Genomic DNA, 22,717 nt, shown 5'->3' with positions numbered 1-22,717 from the left:
ATTTAACCTTTATTTAACTAGGCAAGTCAGTTAAGAATTTGTTAATCTACAATGACGGCCTACTGCCTTGTGCGCATTGCTGCTGCACTTAATGTGAATAAATAATATAGTTTGTCAACATTAAGATAAAAGCTCTGATCTGTTGCATCAGATTCATTCTTTAAAAATAAAATGTATGTAGCCAGTCCCACAACTGTCTGAAAGTCTGTTTTGAATAGAATATTTATTTCTTGACAAGCTGACCAATAAAATAGGTAACATTTTCTACTATGAGGGATAGTAAATTGACATAGGCTTGTGATTTTGCTGTTCGTTACTCGTCTTCTTGACTGACGAAAAGTAAACGTGGACAGTTATTCATCTTCATAGTGTGCATCGGAATTTAGTAACGAAGCACTTTGTTGCATCCTAGAATTTGCATGTTCCGTTAAGATGAATTACCATAATCGAAATGGGATTTCTGTCATTCTGAACACTGTGGGTAGACGCTCTAAATCAGGTTATACACCCAATACATATGGATCCGGTAAATTTCTCAAATGTCCGGTCAATGAAAACCCTGGTTCAGCTATACAGCCATTGGGAATAGAGTTCAGCCAACTTATCTTCCATGATGGCGCAAAATGCTCTGTGGAGATGACATAAAAATGTGTATTCCAAGTATGCAAACAGAGTTTTTGGTGGTAAAATGTCAGCCGTTCAAATGATACATCTCAACTCAAACGGAGTTGGCCGAAGAACGATCATCTACGGCTCTAACGATAACGGTGGAGAAAGAGCGAGAGCGATGGACGCCGCAGCATGCTTGTAGTTGGGCTGAGCGTCGTTGAGTAGTACTGTGTGGTGAACATGCGAGCCTACAGTAGTACTAGCATGCGTGGCAGGTGCCCAAGCGTGTCACTTGTGTGCCATGCAGTTTGTATTGCAGGATGCTTTGTGTAACATGCATGTGTGTGCGGTGCCATGCAAAGACCATAACCAAGCACAAACTGGCATAGCATGCTCTGACAGACAGTCACAGATGGACATTGCGGACCACTTTTAAACACACACACACACACACATCAGTTTCCCTTAATTAAATTAAACAAAGCCAGTGTGTTGGCGAGAACTCATGGCATCATTATAAAGCAAACAGAAAGTACAGAAAGTTGTTACACCAGAGAAAACAAAGGCACCACCAAAATATCCATCTAGTTATGCTGGCATGGAAACAATGCTGTGATGATGAATGTGACTTGCATATTATTATTTTTGTTACAATCCCAACAAATTTGATTCATTTACATGATAGGTCTCAATTGCCAATATTTACACTGCAAAAAATGTCCATATGGTTTTGAAAAAGACATTTTCTATCGTTAAGCGGCTGGCACCTCAAGTAACACTACTGAAACACTGTTTCAGTCAGACCTAAACCAAAAACATTCTGTATGATGTAACCATCTGACACGCACTGAAAAGCAAACCCCATTCAGTTTGTTGACGTTGTTATCAGTGTGTGTGTGTGTGTGTGTGTAAGTAGACATGCGTATGTGTGTGTGTGTTTACCATTGAGCTCACAGCCCACCAGTTCCATGCGCAGGGTGCAGGCCTTGCGACAGACCACGGGGATGATGCGGAAGTACTGGCCGATGATGGGAGGGTCAAACAGGTTGGTCTTGGTGCTGTCGTTGTCCACGTTCCCCACAAACACCTGGAGAAATAGAAGAAATTAAGAAAATAATGAAAAATGTTACGAAAGAATGACTTGAGTGAGCGATGTACATAATGCATTACTTGAATTTCACCTGAGCTTTACAAAACAGGCCCCATGTGAATCAAACAGTAAACTTCACCACCCCCAACCAATCAATGCCTTTCATTCATTTCCATGGAAAGGGCACACTATTCCCTAAATTGAACAAAGAAAAGCACACTACACAGTGAAGAGGGTGTAAATTCTACAACAGCCATCGTAATAGTATGTCTGTGTGTACATCTGAGAGGGTGTGTGTGTGTGTGTGTGTGTGTGTGTGTGTGTGTGTGTGTGTGTGTGTGTGTGTGTGCGTGCGTTCACTCACATTGTCCTTCTTCTGCCCATCCAGGCGGTACACGGTGTAGGTCCTCCCGTCCAGACTCGACGCCACTTTGAAGGCCTTGATGAACTCTGCTGACCCCATGCGGCTGGCGCCCTGTGTCACGATGCCCGTGAAACGCATCTTCCTCTGCATGTTTATCTGCACAAATGACAACACACATTGTTTCGAATTTATTGCCATATAATAGTGGACATTTAAAAAAAAAGATTGGTCCTGTAGTCATGGACCTTTCACTGCACATGGAGGGGAATGACCCAAAAAAATGTGGTTACAAGGTCCACGCCAACATCGATCAATCAAATATATTTATAAAGCCCTTCTTACATCAGCTGATGTCAAAGTGCTATACAGAAACCCAGCCTAAAACCCCAAACAGCAAGCAATGCAGATGTAGAAGCACAGCCTTGCATCCATGCAATGAGCAGAGTCTCCGAGAATGAAACACATTTTAAATGGTGTCAGAATTAAAGCATCTCCTTGATGCCCGTCTTTCATCTGCACTGATATGAAATAACCAGACAGGGGAATGGTATTGCCTTGTAGGTAGCCACAATATAGTGCTTTCACCTATCCCCATGATGATGTTTTCAGATCAGTGCAGACGAGGGAGTGGAAGCCACTTTACTATGGAGATATCCTTTCTAGAGTCGATTAGGGTCGTGGTCATTAGGAATAGAATTATTTTGCTATACTAAAAAAAAGAGCCTTTCTCATTAGACAAGTCCATGTAGTCTGTCCTGGTTTCAGTCAGTTTTCTTCCACTTGGTGCCTAAAGAACACGAGCCAGACAGTGGTGTTGGAGCCAGCCTGTCGTACTGTACTGACCTCTATCCAGGGGTTCCTATCATGGGAGGCAGAGGTCCAGGCGTTTACCAGGCCTTTATTGTGGAGACGGGCCAGCTCGGGCCCCCAGCGCTGCAGGCCCAGGATGCCGTAGTGCACCGACGAGGCCGAGATCTGAGACTCTGCAATGCCTCCGCCCTCCATGCCCAACAGAGAGATACAGCCTGAGAGACAGACGTCACAAAAACAAGGCAGACAGAGACAGACACAGAACCTAGGGCTTGAGTGAGTGATGCAATGAAGAAGAAACCAGCAGATCACATCTGTGGTGAAGTTAGTACACATACATGTCCCACAAACCTATTCACTTTTTTGACAACTGCCAACAGTTTGACGCCAAAACATCATTAAAATATATATTTTGACATAGTAAAAAACATAAAAACTAAAATAATGTAAATGTTAAAATAAAAAGGAAAATTAATTTTCATGCTGAAAACCTCATAATAAACACCAATGGTATTCACTAAATTGATGGTTTATATTTAGGATCATGTTTTACAGCTTTGTCATTGTAGTTTTTATTTTAAAATCATTATTTCATATATTTGAAAGGCCACACACTGAGCGCCAGAGATTATTAGACACCTGTGATAATCTGAAGTACCCAAAAGGGCCACTAGATATCTTGTGATAGATTACATAAAATCCTTGAAAGTTACCAAAATGATGTTAGTTTACTGGTAAATTTAGAAGTTTCCAGTAATATACTGTCCCTTTGCATCCCTAGCTAGGACTGTCTGCGAGTGGTCTGAGGGGGGAGGGGAAAACTGAAGACTAGCTGTTATTGGCAGAGAGGTTTGGAACGATCTTTCTTATTGGTCTATTAACTAATTTACTGCCTGGTGATGTCACCAGGCAGGCCAAAACTCTCTCCACCAAAACAGGCTGAAATTTCAAACAGCTCTTACACTAAAAGGACACCATTTTCACAGAATTATTTTAACCTAGTGTATATATATATATATATATATATATATATATATATATATATATATATATATATATATATATATATATATATATATATATATATATATATATATATATATATATATATACACACATACATACATACATACATACATACATACAGGAAATCACATTTTTGACTGCACTGGGCCTTTAACTTGGTTACATTATGTTTTTCTTTATCACATTCAGCCTAATGCATTTTATTACACTTAACAATATCATGGGGGACTAAGGCTAATAGAGAGCCAGTGTGTGTGTGTGTGTGTGTGTGTGTGTGTGTGTGTGTGTGTGTGTGTGTGTGTGTGTGCGTGCGTGCGTGCGCATGTGACTGGTACGCACGCAGTTGGCAGTGCTTGCCCACGTAGGGGGACGGACAGCGGCAGTTGAAGTCTCCATTTAGGTCCCTGCAGGAGCCACCGTTCTTGCACGGCTGGCCGGCACAGTCATTCACATCTGTTGAGAGAAATGATGAGCATTAAATCAGTCACTGGCATACAATCAACAGAACAATGATTAATAAGATGATATGGACAGGGGTGATCGGATCCTAAAAATCAGCCCTCCTACTCCAGATGCTTTTTGAGCACAGGCCCCAAACTGAATCGGAAATATGTACATACTTTAAACTGACGTTTCATACGGTTTTCAGATGAAGTCATTTTTTGACTTCCTCCTAAAGTTCCCCCCCCCCCCTTCATCTACATTCAGCATTTGACTGTGTGCAAATGAGCTCTGATAAAGCTATTAGTAACAGCAGCAACGCAATGGCTCAGAAGAGCTGTTGTGTTGCTCAATTATCTGAAACTCTATGAACTACCCCTAGATGGCGAACTTTTCAATGGTATATGCTGGACGTGCGTTGTGTTTTTTTAGAGAGAGGGTGCTTGGCAACTGGCAGCGCTTTCAGAGGACAGCATGCATCAGAACAAACTTTTTAATCTTTCGCCCACAAGATTTGAAGGCATGACTAAACTTCCTTTGAACACTGTCCTAGATTGACTGTTTACCATATTTTTGTAGAATATGACCCAAATCTCACTTGTTGTCAGTGAAAAGTGTGATTAGTGTGATTCTGTGCTCAGGGCCAGGCAGGCAGTCAGTCGCCCACTAGGGAGGCACCAATGATGAACATAAACCCGGCACCCTCTTCCTAAAGCCCACAGGGCATCCTGCTCTGAGATTATGTTACTTCTCAAGAGACACACTCACAAAGTCACAAACACACACACACAATTACTCATACTACAGAATACTAGTACACACACACACAGTCTCATAACTAGGGCCTAGAGTTTTTCCAAGCCAGGACGCATCAGGACAAACTCAATGCCCTGGTCGTAACACACACACACACACACACACACAGACACACACACACACCAGAAATGAGTCAAAAGCCAAAGCACCTTGGACTTAAGCTCAATCCAAGATTTGCACGACTACAGCTGCTGTTTCTAAAAAGCTGAAAGCTCCTTCAAGCCCTCTTACTGTCTCAAGGTATTTATGTGTGGTGTAAGCCTATTCCTATACTGTTACGGAGGAGCATATGGCTTAGCAGTATTTAAGGGCAACACCATATTCTCTCTTGACAGACTGCACACCTTAGCAAGAGGACATGGAGACACACACAGAGAGACTCATGGGCTCCCGAGTGGTGCAGCGGTCTAAGGCACTGCATCTCAGTGCTTGAGGCGTCACTACAGACACCCTGGTTCGATTCCAGGCTGTATCACAACCAGCTGTGGGAGTCCCGTAGGGAGGCGCACAATTGGCCCAGCGTCGTCCGGGTTTGGCCAGTGTAGGCCGTCATTGTAAATAAGAATTTGTTCTTAACTGACTTGCCTAGATATATATATATATATATATATATATATATATATATATATATATAAAAAAAACACACACGCATACACAAACCTACAGACGTAGATCAGAAATTGACAGACACCGTTTCTTTTTGCGTGACACCCTAGGTGACAGATGCTCTCTATTTGCGTCAGGTATGGCCCCTCTGCATCAAGAGGATTTGGCACATCGTAGACCAGTGGTATTCAAAGTCGGGGTTGCGACGAGGAACTGCAGTGGGGTTAAAAAAAAAAAGTATTGATTATTGTGTTGGACAACATACACTGAGTGTACAAAACATTAGGAACACCTGCTCTTTCCATTACAGACTGACCAGGTGAAAGCTATGATCCCTTATTGATGCAATTTGTTAAAGCCACTTCAAACTCAGTGTCGATAAAGGGGAGGAGACAGGTTAAAGAAGGATTTTTAAGCCTTGAGACATGGATTGTGTATGTGTGCCATTCAGAGGGTGAATGTGCAAGACAAAATATTTAACGAGGTATGGTAGTAGGTGCCAGGCGGACCGGTTTAAGTGTGTCAAGAACGGCAATGCTGCTGGGTTTTTCCACGCTCAACAGTTTTCTGTGTGTATCAAGAATGGCCCACCACCCAAACAGCATCCAGCCAACTTGACATCTGTGGGAAGCACTGAAGTCAACATGGGTCAGCATCCCTGTGGAATGCTTTCAACACCTTGTAGAGTGCATACCCGATGAATTGAAGCTGTTGAGGGCAAAAGGGGGTCAAATCAATATTAGGAAAGAATTTGAAAATGACAATTTTATGAAGTAAATGTATTTATTGGAATTGAAAGTTATTTGTTGATGTAAAAATGTAAACGTAACAATTTTAAGGGTTGGGTCATAAGATTTGGGGTGAGGTCGCGAGAAATTCTTGGGAAAGAAATGGGGTGACCAGAAATAAATAAAGATAATAATAATAATAATAATAATAATAATAATAATAATAATAATAATAATAATAATAATAATAATAATAATAATAATAATATATTATTATTATTATTATTATTATTATTATTATTATTATTATTATTATTATTATTATTATTATTGGGTTCCCACTGAAAAAGTTTGAATACCCCTACCGTAGACCATGCTGCAGCCTGGCTGGTTACCTCAAGAGCCATACAGACGCTGTAATCTGTAGAAAAGGTGGCCTGAGGAGAAGGGAGGGAGGACAATAGCCCTTGGACACTACTCATCCTGGGACATCTGGTGCTCCAGAATGACGTGGTGTGTGAAGGGGGTTGGAGGCCAAGGACCAACTGGAGCAACGGGTCACAGCAGGACACAGGGAGAGAGTTGTTTTTGACTCAGTCATAAATGTTTAAAAAAATATATATATTTTTATCTCTACTTCAAAATGATACACAGCAAAAATCTATGGCAAGAACTTATTTTATCAATAAAACACCATACTGTAACTCTCTCACATGTCCTAGTATGGATTTCAGCTAGCAGTGTGCCAATTGTATAGATAGATGTATGGCCCCAGTATAGACATATGAAAAGATTGAGGCTATTGAGTGGATGAGCGCACACAGGATCATCAATACTCAGGCTTTGTTTGTGCACTGAAGCAAAAACCAATACAGATCTAATTGTCATTGTTTGTAACGTGACCCAGATAGATCAATGCAGAGCAAGGTCATCTGGCAGCGTTGCATGTGACAGAGTACACAACACAGCCTGAGCATCTGAGCTAGCCGGCAGCGCTAGCGGCATGAGGTGTACACAGAGGCGTCATGCCCATAGGGGACACGTGCTCCCTCAGATTTGTCCTGTTAAAAATAATAGTCATATTTTTTGGTTTCATTTTTTGCTGTCGTTTCTCTGTAATACTACTAGCCACCTAGCAATTTTATGAAGTTGGCTTTAGCTAGCCCAAACACACTAGGTTCCCAATCTCATAAATAGCTACCAAGAAGCCTATCAGTCAAGTTAGAGTAGCTTGCTTGTCTAACCATCTTAGCTGGCATGCCTGCTGGCAAGGTTGGTAGACTAAGAAAAGCAAGCAATTACTGAATGTACTGAATGAGACACATTCATTTCAATCTTTTACCCAGATTTTAGTAGAGAAGATTATTTGGTTTCTTTAACAAAATAACCACCAGTCAGGCGGATATAGACAGCTCAAGAGGTATGCTTAGATATGCAGAAAAATAAACATTTATATATAATTAAATATAATGATTATGGCTATAGATTGCAGGAAAAAGCTGTTTCAGGTGTTTCAAAAATGCCAAATTCTCCAACGGGGGCCTAGCCCCCTTCCGGACCACATCCTCAAGTACTTTATGCCCCCTCAGATTTTGGGGATGCATGACACCCCTGAGTGTACCGTACAGTTTTGTGCACTTCTGTAGGCCCGTGAGTACCAGCTTCCTTATACAGTATGTATGCCTTGTGATCCATTACCTTACACCCACTGATGGTTAAACTGGCAGTGCCTCCATCCATCTTTAAAGGAATTCATGATATAGCCATTGATTCTTGAAGAATGTAACTTATAAATGCCTCATGAGCGGAGTTCAAATGTGAGAGTGGTCACATTTCTCCAGCCCAACCCCTCAGCTGTTTACCCGAAACAAATGACAGGGTGGTGGTTGTTATAATTTCCAATCCCAGATTTCCCCTTTAAGGAATCCAGGTCAGAAAAGTCCCTGGCATGGGACACTGCGACAAACACCGGAAGAATTATAACTGTGAATCCTTGTAATGTTGTATCATGTATTATTTGTTCATGTGTAAATTGATCCCATAAGGGATGGTCCTCCAATTAGCGATTTGACACCCAATTTTTTTAATAAATAATATCATTTATTTCTGAACGGTACAACTGGGGGTGCCCCCAATGGCAATATAGTGCCAGGTTTAGCCACAAAGCTGCTAAATGAAGTATATGATAAATTGTCATTTGCTCAGTGAAAACCTTTTGGGGACTGGCAGAAGTCCATAGAGATCCTCTAAAATGACCAAGGATGTCCCTGGTTCCAGACTTTGCCAGACCTTGGTGTGGGACCATGTGTTATGTGTTGGTTCTTAATGAATATGCTGAGATTTGACAGTAGAGTATTGTAGTCACAGATATCCTATAATTGAGGGTTATATGCTTCTTTTATTATGTCATTCTATGATTGTAGGTGGTCTGGCTACAGACAATACTGTGCGACAGAACGCTACAAGATTATAGCAACAGAAACATAAACTGGGTTGATTAGCGCAATGGACCTGAGCCCATTACAGTCTGGTGTTCTATCACCAATTCAGTAAAAATGACCTCCCCTCCTCAAACGCTACCAGAAACGACTAAACAGAGCAGTGCGTGACCAGTTGAGTCACAAAAACAGTCACATAAAAAATGCATACACCCACGTAAACAGAAATGGATACACACACAAACTCCCCTGGGGGTGCAGAGCTTAATCTGGCCACTTTGGACTAGCCACATCCTGGGTATGGTTGAAGCACCTCTTAAAACAACCAGAAATTTGCCTGCCTGCCACACACACACACACACGTGGACTTACACACAACCCTGATTACAGACACACACACACACACACACACACACACACACACACACACACACACACACACACAGACTAATCTGTTGACAAATACCTTAAAATAACCAACACAGAATAAAACAGAGGTCATCACCAGTTTAACATTTAAGCTCTCAGAGGCCATTTCAGTCACAGTTGCAGTCGTCGGAGCCCATTTAGGAGCTGACACTAAAGTGAGTAAACAGCATTGGACATGGCTTTCAGCATTGGACACTGTCTTCCCATTGAGGCTTTCAGGCCAATTTCACACAGCTGGTAGAAGTGCTGGTGTCAGACGTGAGTGGAGGCTGTGACATTGTCGGGGCAGACTTAATTCACTTTTCCGCCTCTTCACATTTTACCCCGGCAACAGGGAGTGGGAGTGCTGCGCTCGGGACCACTTTCTGTTGGCTGGATGAGCATGAGAGAGCCCGGTTTGTGTGTGTGTGTGCCAAGTATGTGTGTGTGTTCTCTAAGTGTGTGTGAGTGTGTGTGTGTATGAATGTATGGTAGCTCGCCAAGTGTGTATATGTGTGCCAGGGTGTTTTAGCGTGCCAGTGCGTTTTAGCACACGAGTATGTAGGTGAGGACGCCAACCTAGCTTCAGCTACTACTGTACGCCTCCTCGTTGGCTGCTTTCTAAGAGTCACCTTGACTGAGCCTACTGTACTTCGCCCTGCTCCCACCACATACTTCGACCACAGTTTGCAGGAGCTGCCAAGGATGCGCCTCGTTCACACACACACCCACCCACCCTCTCCCCAATACACACACACACACACACACACACACACACTAAATACCAAGCAATAAAAATGTTAAAACAGGCATCAGGAATTCTAAACGAATAGGTAAGTTGGGAGACAGAGAAAGAATAGCCCAAGTACATGAACAGCACTTAGGGACCTCATATACTTCTGCTGTCAAATGAATAATCTTTACAGTCCTCCCCACGACATTATTTAATTAGCGTAAAAGCTAGCTAGCGCTTAAGCTTTTCTTTTCTGGGAAGTGGGTGATATACTATGGAGTCAGGGCTTGGCTAAGCACTGTTTTGTCATGCACATAGATAAGCATGGCTGTAAACTTTTAAAGTCATGGTAAATGATTTATAGCATAATATATACACACACATACAGTTGAATTCGGAAGTTTACATACACCTCAGCCAAATACATTTAAACTCAGTTTTTCACAATTCCTGACATTTAATCCTTGTAAAAATTCCCTGTCTTAGGTCAGTTAGGATCACTACTTTATTTTAAGAATGTGAAATGTCAGAATAATAGTAGAGAGAATGATTTATGTCAGCTTTTATTTCTTTCATCACATTCCCAGTGGGTCAGAAGTTTACATACACTCAAACAATTTAAAGGCAATGCTACCAAATACTAATTAACTTGGGTCAAACGTTTTGGGTAGCCTTCCACAAGCTTCCCACAATAAGTTGGGTGAATTTTGGCCCATTCCTCCTGACAGAGCTGGTGTAACTGAGTCAGGTTTGTAGGCCTTCTTGCTTGCACACACTTTTTCAGTACTGCCCACAAATGTTCTATAGGATTGAGGTCAGGGCTTCGCGATGGCCACTCCAATACCTTGACTTTGTTGTCCTTAAGCCATTTTGCCACAACTTTGGAAGTATGCTTGGGGTCATTGCCCATTTGGAAGACCCATTTGCGACCAAGCTTCAACTTCCTGACTGACGTCTTGAGATGTTGCTTCAATATATCCACATAACTTAGCTTCATCATGATGCCATCTATTTTGTGAAGTGCACCAGTCCCTCCTGCAGCAAAGCACCCCCACAACATGATGCTGCCACCCCCATGCTTCACGGTTGGTATGGTGTTCTTCAGCTTGCAAGCATCCCTTTTTCCTCCAAACATAACGCTGGTCATTATGGCCAAACAGTTATATTTTTCTTTCATCAGACCAGAGGACATTTCTCTAAAAGTATGATCTTTGTCCCCATGTGCAGTTGTAAACTGTTGTCTGGCTTTTTTAATGGCGGATTTGGAGCAGTGGCTTCTTCCATGCTAAGCAGCCTTTCAGGTTATGTCAATATAGGACTTGTTTTATTGTGGATATAGATACTTTTGTACCCGTTTCCTCCAGAATTGTCACAATGTCCTTTGCTGTTGTTCTGGGATTGATTTGCACTTCTTGCAACAAAGTACGTTCATCTCTAGGAGACAGAACGCATCTCCTTCCTGAGCGGTATGATGGCTGCGTGGTCCCATGGTGTTTATACTTGCATACTATTGTTTGTACAGATGAACGTGGTACCTTCAGGGGTTTGGAAATTGCTCCAAAGGATGAACCAGACTTGTGGAGGTCTCCAATTTTTCTGAGGTCTTGGCTGATTTCTTTTGATTTCCCCATGATGTCAGGCAAAGAGGCACTGAGTTTGAAGGTAGGCCTTGCAATACATCCACAGGTACACCTCCAATTGACTCAAATGTTGTCAATTAGCCTATCAGAAGCTTAAAGCCATGACATCATTTTCTGGAATTTTACAAGCTGTTTAGTTTAAAGGCACAGTCAACTTAGTGTTTGTAAACTTCTGACCCACTGGAATTGTGATACAGTGAATTATAAGTGAAATATTCTGTCTAAACAATTGTTGGAAAAATGACGTGTCATGCACAAAGTAGATGTCCTAACCGACTTGCCAAAACTATAGTTTGTTAACCAGACATTTGTGGAGTGGTTGAAAAACGAGTTTTAATGACTCCAACCTAACTGTTTGTAAACTTCCGACTTCAACTGTATGTATGTATGTATGTATGTATGTATGTATGTATGTATGTATGTATGTATGTATGTATGTATGTATGTATGTATGTATGTATGTATGTATGTATACACACACACACACAAACACACAGTGGGGAGAACAAGTATTTGATAAACCTGCAAAATCGGCAGTGTTCCTACTTACAAAGCATGTAGCGGTCTGTAATTTTTATCATAGGTACACTTCAACTGTGAGAGATGGAATCTAAAACAAAAATCCAGAAAATCACATTGTATGATTTTTAAGTAATTAATTTGCATTTTATTGCATGACATAAGTATTTGATCACCTACCAACCAGTAAGAATTCCGGCTCTCACAGACCTGTTAGTTTTTCATTAAGAAGCCCTCCTGTTCTCCACTCATTACCTGTATTAACTGCACCTGTTTGAACTCGTTACCTGTATAAAAGACACCTGTCCACACACTCAATCAAACAGATTCCAACCTCTCCACAATGGCCAAGACCAGAGAGCTGTGTAAGGACATCAGGGATAAAATTGTAGACCTGCACAAGACTGGGATGGGCTACAGGACAATAGGCAAGTAGTTGGTGAGAAGGCAACAGCTGTTGGCGCAATTATTAGAAAATGGAAGAAGTTCAAGATAACGGTCAATCACCCTTGGTCTGGGGCTCCATGCAAGATCTCACCTCGTGGCGCATCAATGATCATGAGGAAGGTGAGGGATCAGCCCAGAACTACACGGCAGGACCTGGTCAATGACCTGAAGAGAGCTGGGACCACAGTCTCAAAGAAAACCATTAGTAACACACTACGCCGTCATGGATTAAAATCCTGCAGCGCACGCAAGGTCCCCCTGCTCAAGCCAGCGCATGTCCAGGCCCGTCTGAAGTTTGCCAATGACCATCTGGATGTTCCAGAGGAGAAATGGGAGAAGGTCATGTGGTCTGATGAGACAAAAATGGCTTTTTGGTCTAAACTCCACTCGCCGTGTTTGGAGGAAGAAGAAGGATGAGTACAACCCCAAGATCACCATCCCAAACGTGAAGCATGGTGGTGGAAACATCATTCTTTGGGGATGCTTTTCTGCAAAGGGGACAGTACGACTGCACCGTATTGAGCGGAGGATGGATGGGGCCATGTATCGCGAGATCTTGGCCAACAACCTCCTTCCCTCAGTAAGAGCATTGAAGTAGGGTCGTGGCTGGGTCTTCCAGCATGACAACGACCTGAAAACACACAGCCAGGGCAACTAAGGATTGTCTCCGTAAGAAGCATCAAGGTCTTGGAGTGGCCTAGCCAGTCTCCAGACCTGAACCCAATAGAAAATCTTTGGAGGGAGCTGAAAGTCCGCATTGCCCAGCGACAGCCCCGAAACCTGAAGGGTCTGGAGAAGGTCTGTATGGAGGAGTGGGCCAAAATCCCTGCTGCAGTGTGTGCAAACCTGGTCAAGAACTACAGGAAATGTATGATCTCTATAATTGCAAACAAAGGTTTCTGTACCAAATATTAAGTTCTGCTTTTCTGATGTATCAAATACTTATGTCATGCAATAAAATGCAAATTAATTACTTAAAAATCATACAATGTGATTTTCTGGATTTTTGTTTTAGATTCCGTCTCTCACAGTTGAAGTGTACCTATGATAAAAATTACAGACCGCTACATGCTTTGTAAGTAGGAAACACTGCCGATTTTGCAGGTTATCAAATACTTGTTCTGCCCACTGTGTGTATGTATATGCATACATACATACATACACACATTTATAGGGGCATGAACATTTAGAGTCGAAATAGCCTGCTAAGAGGCTGAAATCATTCACCTCCCAATTGAACCACGTATTGCCCAATAGGCAGTACCACCACAGTACATTCACTTTGATGTGGGAGGGTAAAACTGAGTCAGAGTTGTTGACCTGATCGGACTCTTTCTGGTTTCTGTGTGAACGCTGCTACGGATAAAAGGGAGGAAAAAAGTGCTGATCATTCTCTCTCTCTTTGGTATGATTGTGTGTGTGTGTGTGGTGTGTCCCTGCCCCCACAGGCAGTGCCAGCCAGCAGAAGGATTGAACACAGAGCAAAGCACCTGGGTCCAAACAAAGGGACACAGTACATTCACCAATTTAAAAAGCCCTTATATGAAATAAAAAAAATGTTGTTCTACATTTGGGAAAGTACATGTACAGTATATGGCTACTTCCTTTCAAACTAAAATTAGATTTTTTGCATATTTTCGGTTGCTCCATTTTTCTTATTCTGTTAGATAGCAGCACGCGGTCACCATCTGTCTCTTATGTGCAGCGCTTTAGGCTGCTCGGGGCCAAGCACATGCTGCCAGTTGGGAGTTGAACCTCGCCATATCCGGAGAGACGCTGCCGTAAGGACAAGAGCTGCGTGGTTGAAAAACTCACTCACTGCCTGGGCCTCTGTACCATGTCAGAATAACTGGTTTTATTGTATCACATGCTGCATTTACACAGGCAGCCCAATTCTGATATTGTGGCAAAAGAGCTGATCTGATTGGTCAAAGACCAAATTGGTGGAAAAAGATCAGAATTAAACACAGCCTTGTTTCTCTGTCTAATCTGTTACAACACCACCTCTAACCTCTGTACTTCATTGTTTCCGTCGCAGGGGCTCAGTCCTTGTGGTTGCACCACAATAAGGTGGTCAGTTTGAGTGTGTTGAGATATCCGTTTGAATCCACTTTTTAAATCAAGTTTGATAGGATTCAAATTGGATATCAATCCACCGTTCTGCCTAGATAACATTACAACATTTGCATCTTCATGCAAAGTGAATAAAGCCAAGCATATTGCATTAGCATTTTCAAATGAATATTGGCAGCTATGTGCTTCCATACTAAACAGCTCGTCTAATAGATTCTATGTGAATTTAAACTGGGCAGCTTGTAGTTGTGGAGTGGCTCTCATAAATGAATATTGGCAGCCATATGCTTCCATACTAAAACAGCTTGTCTAATAGATTCTATGTGAATGTAAACTGGGCAACTTGTGGAGTGGCTCTTACTATTCTGGCAGTGGACTCCGTCAAAGCCATCTTGGCACTTGCAAATGTACTCGCTGAAGACGTCCCCTCGACGTGACTGGCCAGTCACCTCACAGATGGCATCGTTCTTGCAGGGGTTGGGGTTGCAGGGCCCTGGGAAGCAAATATAACTTATTATTAACCCTTATTGTACCAGGTAGGCTGACCGTGATCAAATTCTCTTTTTACAGCAATGACCTAGGGCAGAGATGCAAGGGAGCGGTAGAGGGAATGATCGCATTAGGACCAGATTGGAAATACAGTGTAGTAGAGACAGCCTCTCAGAATCTTCCTCTAACACGGTCTATGTAACCTCTGTCGGTGTATAACACCTTTATGAAGCCTCCGAAAACCCCCATAGAAGACTTCCTGTAAGCATTCATAACAGCTTGGGAATTTATTAGGATTCCCATTAACTGACGTCACAACGACAGCAAGTCCTCCTGGGATCTGACACATAACGAAAAAAATACATTACAGACAAAAATACTTTACAATTTACATAGAAAAATGATTAACATGTAGGAATTACAGACAGTTGAAATACCTGAAAAGGTAACATTTAATCATTATATTCAGGGATCAGTATTTGTCCAGTAATGTTTGATCTCATTAGATGTATTTTTTGGGATGTTTTCTTGAATGTGAATTTACTTTTTGCTTGGGAAATATGAGTTGGTATAACTGGCTTACATCTAACTTTACAAATGAATAACTATCCTTGATACTCAATTCAAAAGACCTATAATAGCTGTAATGCAGATATGAACACTTCTTTTCTCCATACCAGCCTCTGTGTCGTTGCAGGTGTCGCCGGTGTATCCGTCGGGGCAGATACAGATGAAGGTGGCTCCGGCCCCGGTCACACAGATCCCTCCGTTACTGCAGACGTTTACCTCACAGTAGTCACCTGGGGGACGAGAGGAACAGTGAGCATTATTGAAGTCAAAAGATCTTTCTCAAGGGAGAAAGGCGATTGTTAAATAAACAATGTATACAGATCGTCATTGACACAATGTTTTCCCATAGTGAACAGTGTTTCTAGCCTTGTAATTCCTACAATGTTAATAAATTAACATTTATTAGGTCAAAAGATCCTACTGTATTGGGAAAACAAATATAATATATACATTTGCCTGTTACACTGTGTGACGATTTCACATTCATAAATGTTTTAGCATAGCAATACGGCCAGTTGGCTTTCCCTGAGGGGAGAGAGAGAAAGAGGGAGGGTCTGATAGTTTGGCATTTCCTGTCTGTGGTGACACAGAGAGATTGAGATAACACACTGTATACTCCCACTTATCCAGAGCGACTCATAGGACCAACTAGGGTTAAGTGCCTTACTCAAGGGCACATGAGAATTTGCATCTAGTCGGCTTGGGGATTTGAACCAGCGACCTTTCGGTTACTGGTCCGACGCTCTTAACGGCTAGCCTACCTTCCACCCGTATTAGGCCAAGGGACAGGACAAGGGATGATACAGCACTGACTGTCATGAGTGGCTTGGCTGCGCTGGCCTATAGCCTGCTGACGCTGCAATACTAGACACAGACACTGGACGTTTCCAGTCACTAGTATGTCTGGCTCCACTGTAGTCAGTTAGCCCACAGCATGTCAATCTTTAGACATGATGCCCACAGGAGGGAATCAGACCCTGCATCCCAATCATCTTTACTTTCTCCTGAAGTGTGTACTTGTACACTGCTCCCCACAAGTGTAAAACCATTGGATTGGAGTAGAAATGGGTGACAGGGAGTTTCCACAATATTTCTCATTGAGGAAATAGAGTGTCACCAGGGTAAAAAGGAAGCAATGAGAGGAAATGTGTGTTTAAAACACAATGCTGATTGTAGATTAGACAACTGGAAAAAGTGTAGTCTCCAATATAGACAGTGATAATTCAGAAGGAACTTTGACAGTAAGTGGGGAACACTAGGTTGCTAAAGACACTGTAGACTTGGCACTTTCCCAAATGGACACTGACCATTTGGATAATGTTCAAGGAAATTGAGGTAAAACACAGACGAATTGTATATAGGCCATCCAATTTGCTAATTATGGGTTCAACATAAAGTGAAAATAAGCTCATGCTCACAATAATACAGTGAGTGCCCTAAACAGACTCTTCCAGACTGCTACCTCATATTTAGTTCCCAGACTCCCACCTCAAACAGAGGTTGGAAAGTCGTAGCAGTAGTAGAGTGTTTGGAAAGCTACTGTAAACTCCTGGAGGCTGTCATTTTGCTGTGGTTATAGTTCTTCTCAGCGGTCCTAGAGAGCCTGGCCTCCCACAAGGCCATGGTGAAAATCTCACATTCATGAGAGACTCCAAACTTCCTGTGTCTCAGTCTTCCCCTTCTATATTTCTCTGGCATCAAAACACACCAGAACCTCTGTGCAAAGTTAATCCAGGGTGAACACGGCTCAAAGACGTGCCCGGGGAGCTCACATCTTCATATCCTGTTTTGGGAACAGACTAAATGTGGTTTCAGTACAGTAGCTCCCCTTTAAGTGAAGAGACATTGGCCCTGTTCAAATACTTTGAAGTCCACCCATCCTTCCTCATTCTCTAGAGGTAATCACAGATCATAAGTGTTTGATTTCGATAAGATAAAAGAAAAACCTGCCACCTAATTGCTTTTCCACAATCTAACCAATTCAGATGTGAGGAAAGGATGCATTTCAAAGTATTCAGATGGCCATCGTCCAAGACCTTTGTCTTCCTCAGTCGGATCTTAATTTTTAGGAGGGGAATTACAAATGCCATCCATCTTCTTTTTCACAATGTACTGTCTCTCTATTTGGCAAGAACCTGCTAATAGAAATAGATACTGGACAGATGCGAGTGCGTGATACATTTGCACCAACATCCTTTTTCGAGATGTAGCCTAAAGCCAAGTCATCCACATGCATTTCCCAGGGATATCAGTGTTACAGTGGTGTCATGGCCTTGATGTGTTTTGAGTCTCAGTCTCTGGGGAGTTGCAACATGGCAAAGCCTTGGCTAGCAGCACCCACACAGCCTTATCTAAATGTTTCTGTCCGTTAATCTTCAGGAAGGAATAAAAAAACTCCCTCTTCCTACCAAAGCTCCTTCAGAAAAACCTTGATAGCTAAGCAAAATGTAGGCCTAGTCCATGTTGAAAGAATGACCTTCTGAACAACGACCTAACTGGGTCGTGTTGGTACACGATAGCAAAACTATTTTTGCGACGGAAAACAAAAATTTGTGCTGATAGTACCTTGCCGTTAGAGTTTTTTATTTTATATGGTGCCTACTGAGGACGGCCCTGGTCTTACAAGCTGAACTGTGGATCATGTGCTACTTACAGGGTTTGTGAGGAAATTCAAATTAGGGACACAATTATTGTCAATGGTTAAGGCTTAGAAATGGTGGTCAAACCACAATGACTCCCTACAAATTCCCTTTACCTCATGTAGTAACCAAAAAAAAAAGAAAAAAAAGTGTTAAACAAATCCAAATATATTTTATATTTCAGATTCTTCAAAGTAGCGATCCTTTGCCTTGATGACAGCTTTGCAAACTCTTGGCATTCTTTCAACCAGCTTCATGAGGTAGTTACCTGGAATGCATTTCAGTTAACAGGTGTGCCTTGTTAAAAGTTAATTTGTGGAATTTGTTTCCTTCTTAATGCATTTGAGCCAATCAGTTGTGTTGTGACAAGGTAGGGGTGGTATACAGAAGATAGCCCTATTTGGTAAAAGACCAAGTCCATTTTATGGCTAGAACAGCTCAAATAAGCAAAAGAGAAACAGCCTTTAAGGATCGGCCCCTTTTTTTCCAATTTTCTCCAAAAATAACATACCCAAATCTAACTGCCTGTAGCTCAGGCCCTGAAGCAAGGATATGCATTTTCTTGGTACCATTTGAAATGAAACACTTTGAAGTTTGTGGAAATGTGAAAGGAATGTAGGAGAATAACACATTAGATCTGGTAGAAGATAATACAAAGAAAAAAACAACAGTTTTTTGTATTTTTTTGCACCATCATCTTTGGAACACAAGAGAAAGGCCATAATGTATTATTCCAGCCAAGGTGTACTTTATATTTTGGCCACTAGATGGCAGCAGTGTATGTGCAACGTTTTAGTCTGATCCAATGAACCATTGCATTTCTGTTCAAAATTTTGTATCAAGACTGCCCAAATGTGCCTAATTTGTTAATTAATAAATGTTCATGTTCAAAACTGTGCACTCTTCAAACAATAGCACGGTATTCTTTCACTGTAATAGCTACTGTAAATTGGACAGTGCAGTTAGCTTAAATTCTTGTTAATCTTTCTGCCAATATCAGATATGGCTATGTCCTGGGAAATGTTTTGTTACTTACAACCTCATTCTAACTGCATTAGCCTGTTAGCTCAACCGTCTCGCAGGGGACCCACCAATCCTGAAAAAGTTTAAGACATGAAGGTCAGTCAAGCTGGAAAATTTCAAGAACTTTTAAAGTTTCTTCAAGGGCCGTTGCAAAAAACATCAAGCGCTATGATGAAACTGGCTCTCATGAGGACCACCACAGGAAAGGAAGACCCTGACTTACCTCTGCTGCAGAGGATACGTTCATTAGAGTTACCAGCCTCAGAAATTGCAGCCCAAATAAATGCTTCAAAGAGTTCAAGCAACAGACATCTCAACATCAACTGTTCAGAGGACACTACGTGAAATCAGGCCTTCATGGTCGAATTCCTGCAAAGAAACCACTACTAAAAGGACACCAATAAGAAGACGACACTTGCTTTGGTCAAGAAACACTAGCAATGGACATTAGACTGGTGGATATCTGATCTGCCCATTGGTCTGAAAAGTCCATATTTGAGATTTTTGGTTCCAACCGCTGTGTCTTTGTGAGACGCAGAGTAGGTGAATGGATCTCTGCATGCGTGGTTCCCACCATGAAGCATGGAGGAGCAGGTGTGATGGTGCTTTGCTGGTGAAACTGTCAGTGATTTATTTAGAATTCAAGGCACACTTAACCAGCATGGCTACCACAGCGATACGCCATCCCATCTGGTTTGCGCTTAGTGGGACTATCATTTGTTTTTCAACAGGACAATGACCCAAAACACACTTCCAGGCTGTGTAAGGGCTATTTGACCAAGAAGGAGAGTGATGGAGTGCTGCATCAGATGACCTGGCCTCCACAAATCACCCGACCTCAACCCAATTGAAATGGTTTGTGATGAGTTGGACCACACAACGAAGGAAAAGCAGCCAACAAGTGCTCAGCATGTGGGAACTCCTTCAAGACTGTTGGAAAAGCATTCCAGGTGAAGCTGGTTGAGAGAATGCCAAGAGTGTGCAAAGCTGTCAAGGCAAAGGGTGGCAACTTTGAAGAATCTAAAGTGTATTTTGATTTGGTTTTAACACTTTTTTCATTACTACATGATTCCATGTGTTATTTCATAGTTTAGATGTCTTGACAATTATTCTACATTGTAGAAAAATAGCAAAAATAAAAGAAAAACCCTTGAATGAGTAGGTGTGTCCAAATGTTTAACTGATACTGTATATTGTTATTTTAAGAGGGTCATATCATGGATCATTTAACTATTTGATTTTTACATTTTAGGACACCTTTTCAGTATATTTATTTTTGTTTTTAATTATTTGATCAAATATAGAATTTGGCCTTCAGTACTATAGTCCATAGAAATGCACTGAATTACACATTCATAAAATAAAATCATAAGTTATAAGATTAAGTGTCTGTCCTATATCTAGGAGATAAGAAAGCTCAGGAAATATTTTTGATTTTAAGGACACATATTTAACCCCTTATTTTTGTTGTCACAAAACTACCTCTATACTTTGATTAATTTGTATGGGTTACATTCAGACGAGTTTTGTGGGGGTCGCGGACCGAACCGAAGAACACCATTGAGTTCGTGAGAGTCTCCCCATTCCAAAAAGAGGTCATATTAGTTTGTAGCCCAAACGGTTCAGACAGAAGTTGGCACATCAGCATTACCGACTTCAGACGTGTCCCGTGGGGCTTGTAGAGGTCGTAGAGCAAAACATTTTTTTTTTTTTAAATACGGAGAAAGCACAGTGTTCGTGGGAGTCATCTTTCCATGAAGTGGTCATAGTAGTTTGTAGGCCAAACCGTTAGAACGCTACAGACATTTTTGTGAGAAGACTGATTTTCCGAATGTCTCATGGTCAGGCAAACACCACTGTAGCTCGGCCACCTTCCATCACAGATGGGGATGGCCGACATTGGTGAATTGACATGTGGTGGATTGAGACAGTCCATGCAAAACAAACATCTCTGTAACTTAAATCCCCATCACAATCCATCAGTTTAAAAAAATACATATTACTTAGATTGACGCACCGATGCGCCAATAGACTTATTTAATAAGCACTGGAACTTTAAGAAAAAAAAAAATCAATTCTGCTGGCTCTTTCCCATCAACATTATTAAAACGGCTACATTTCTTAACTTTTATCTTCTCCTCTAAGTAAGCAACTCTTCACAAACACAACTGATTCTGTATTGTGAAACAGCCTAAGACCAATTTCAAATGCATTACATTGTTCCGCTAAAGTCACCTAACCAACATAAAATGATAATAGGGAAGTGGTTTATTAGTTTCTATAGGATTTGGCGTAAACACATTTCCGTGATAACCTGTGGCTTTTCATTATAGCTAAAGTTTCACTTTCATTTGAGAAATGACGGTTTCATTTTTCTGACTCATTGGCAGTAGGTCATGGAATTTCAGTATACTTCCTGAATTGACTGAAATTAAATGGCATTGACCCCAACCCTTATCAGTATTGAAAGAAGATGGAGACAGAGCATAGGGTGGAGTTTAGAAGGGCATTGCTGAATCCTTGGCAGCAGTGGGATTATTAACATGTTTGATCAGCTGAACTGTTTGATCAACCTCTCTCTCTCTCTCAACAGCTGAAGTGTTGAGTTCGGGAAGGAAGGAAGTCTCTGAGGAGACTCAAGCTAAAGACCCTTTTATCATACTCATTGATTATATTTCATCTCTGTGAGCGTAAAAAAATATATATTTAGCACATGTATTGGCCAATGAGGAAAAGTTAATAGCAGTTGAATAAACATGGCCTTATAAAAGTGTCTGCAGTGGGGGTTTTAAAGGGATACTGTGAGGTTGGGTTAGTAGGAAAACAACTTCAGAGTCAGACTAACTCATGGATACCATATTTATGTCATCTGAGTGAAGAAAAATGCAGTATACCTTTAAGATATTTTGTTCACATTTTTATAACGGCTTTGAAATTGTTGACCTCTCTCTGTTCACATAACACCAACGGGATCCCACCGCTGCCACCAAATGTGATACTATTATGAACCAACCAGAGAGTCATTCAGCTCAGTGTGGCTGCCAGGGTTGGCGCACAGGACATTGTGTTATAATGAACTCTGGTGAGTAACAGCCCAGGCCTTTCCCATGTACCAGGTCCCTGCTGGTCCAAATACCAGACAAAGGCGGCGGTGTCCCAAATGGCACCCTACTCCCAACAGCGTGCACTCATTTCAACTAGAGCACTATGGACCCTGGTCAAAAGTAGTGCACTATATAGAGAATAGG

At 41.6% G+C, this 22,717-nt stretch overlaps 1 protein-coding gene across 2 annotated transcripts in view; it reads right to left on the bottom strand.

The window, feature by feature from the left end:
- Nucleotides 1-22,717, bottom strand: part of mfge8b (milk fat globule EGF and factor V/VIII domain containing b) — a 43,168-nt gene that overhangs the window by 6,861 nt on the left and 13,590 nt on the right. For both annotated transcript variants that reach the window (XM_029758299.1, XM_029758300.1), the window contains exons 2-7: nt 15,915-16,037; nt 15,110-15,241; nt 4,239-4,352; nt 2,907-3,088; nt 2,064-2,219; nt 1,552-1,696 (exon numbers count right to left, since the gene is read on the bottom strand). In XM_029758299.1, coding sequence (XP_029614159.1) covers nt 1,552-1,696; nt 2,064-2,219; nt 2,907-3,088; nt 4,239-4,352; nt 15,110-15,241; nt 15,915-16,037 — 852 coding nt within the window. The remainder of the gene's footprint in view (nt 1-1,551; nt 1,697-2,063; nt 2,220-2,906; nt 3,089-4,238; nt 4,353-15,109; nt 15,242-15,914; nt 16,038-22,717) is intronic.

This window comes from Salmo trutta, chromosome 7 (genome assembly GCF_901001165.1).
Source record: "Salmo trutta chromosome 7, fSalTru1.1, whole genome shotgun sequence".
Taxonomy (NCBI): domain Eukaryota; kingdom Metazoa; phylum Chordata; class Actinopteri; order Salmoniformes; family Salmonidae; genus Salmo; species Salmo trutta.
Note: the sequence above shows the minus strand (reverse complement) of the source record. Positions and strands in the feature narration are given on the sequence as shown.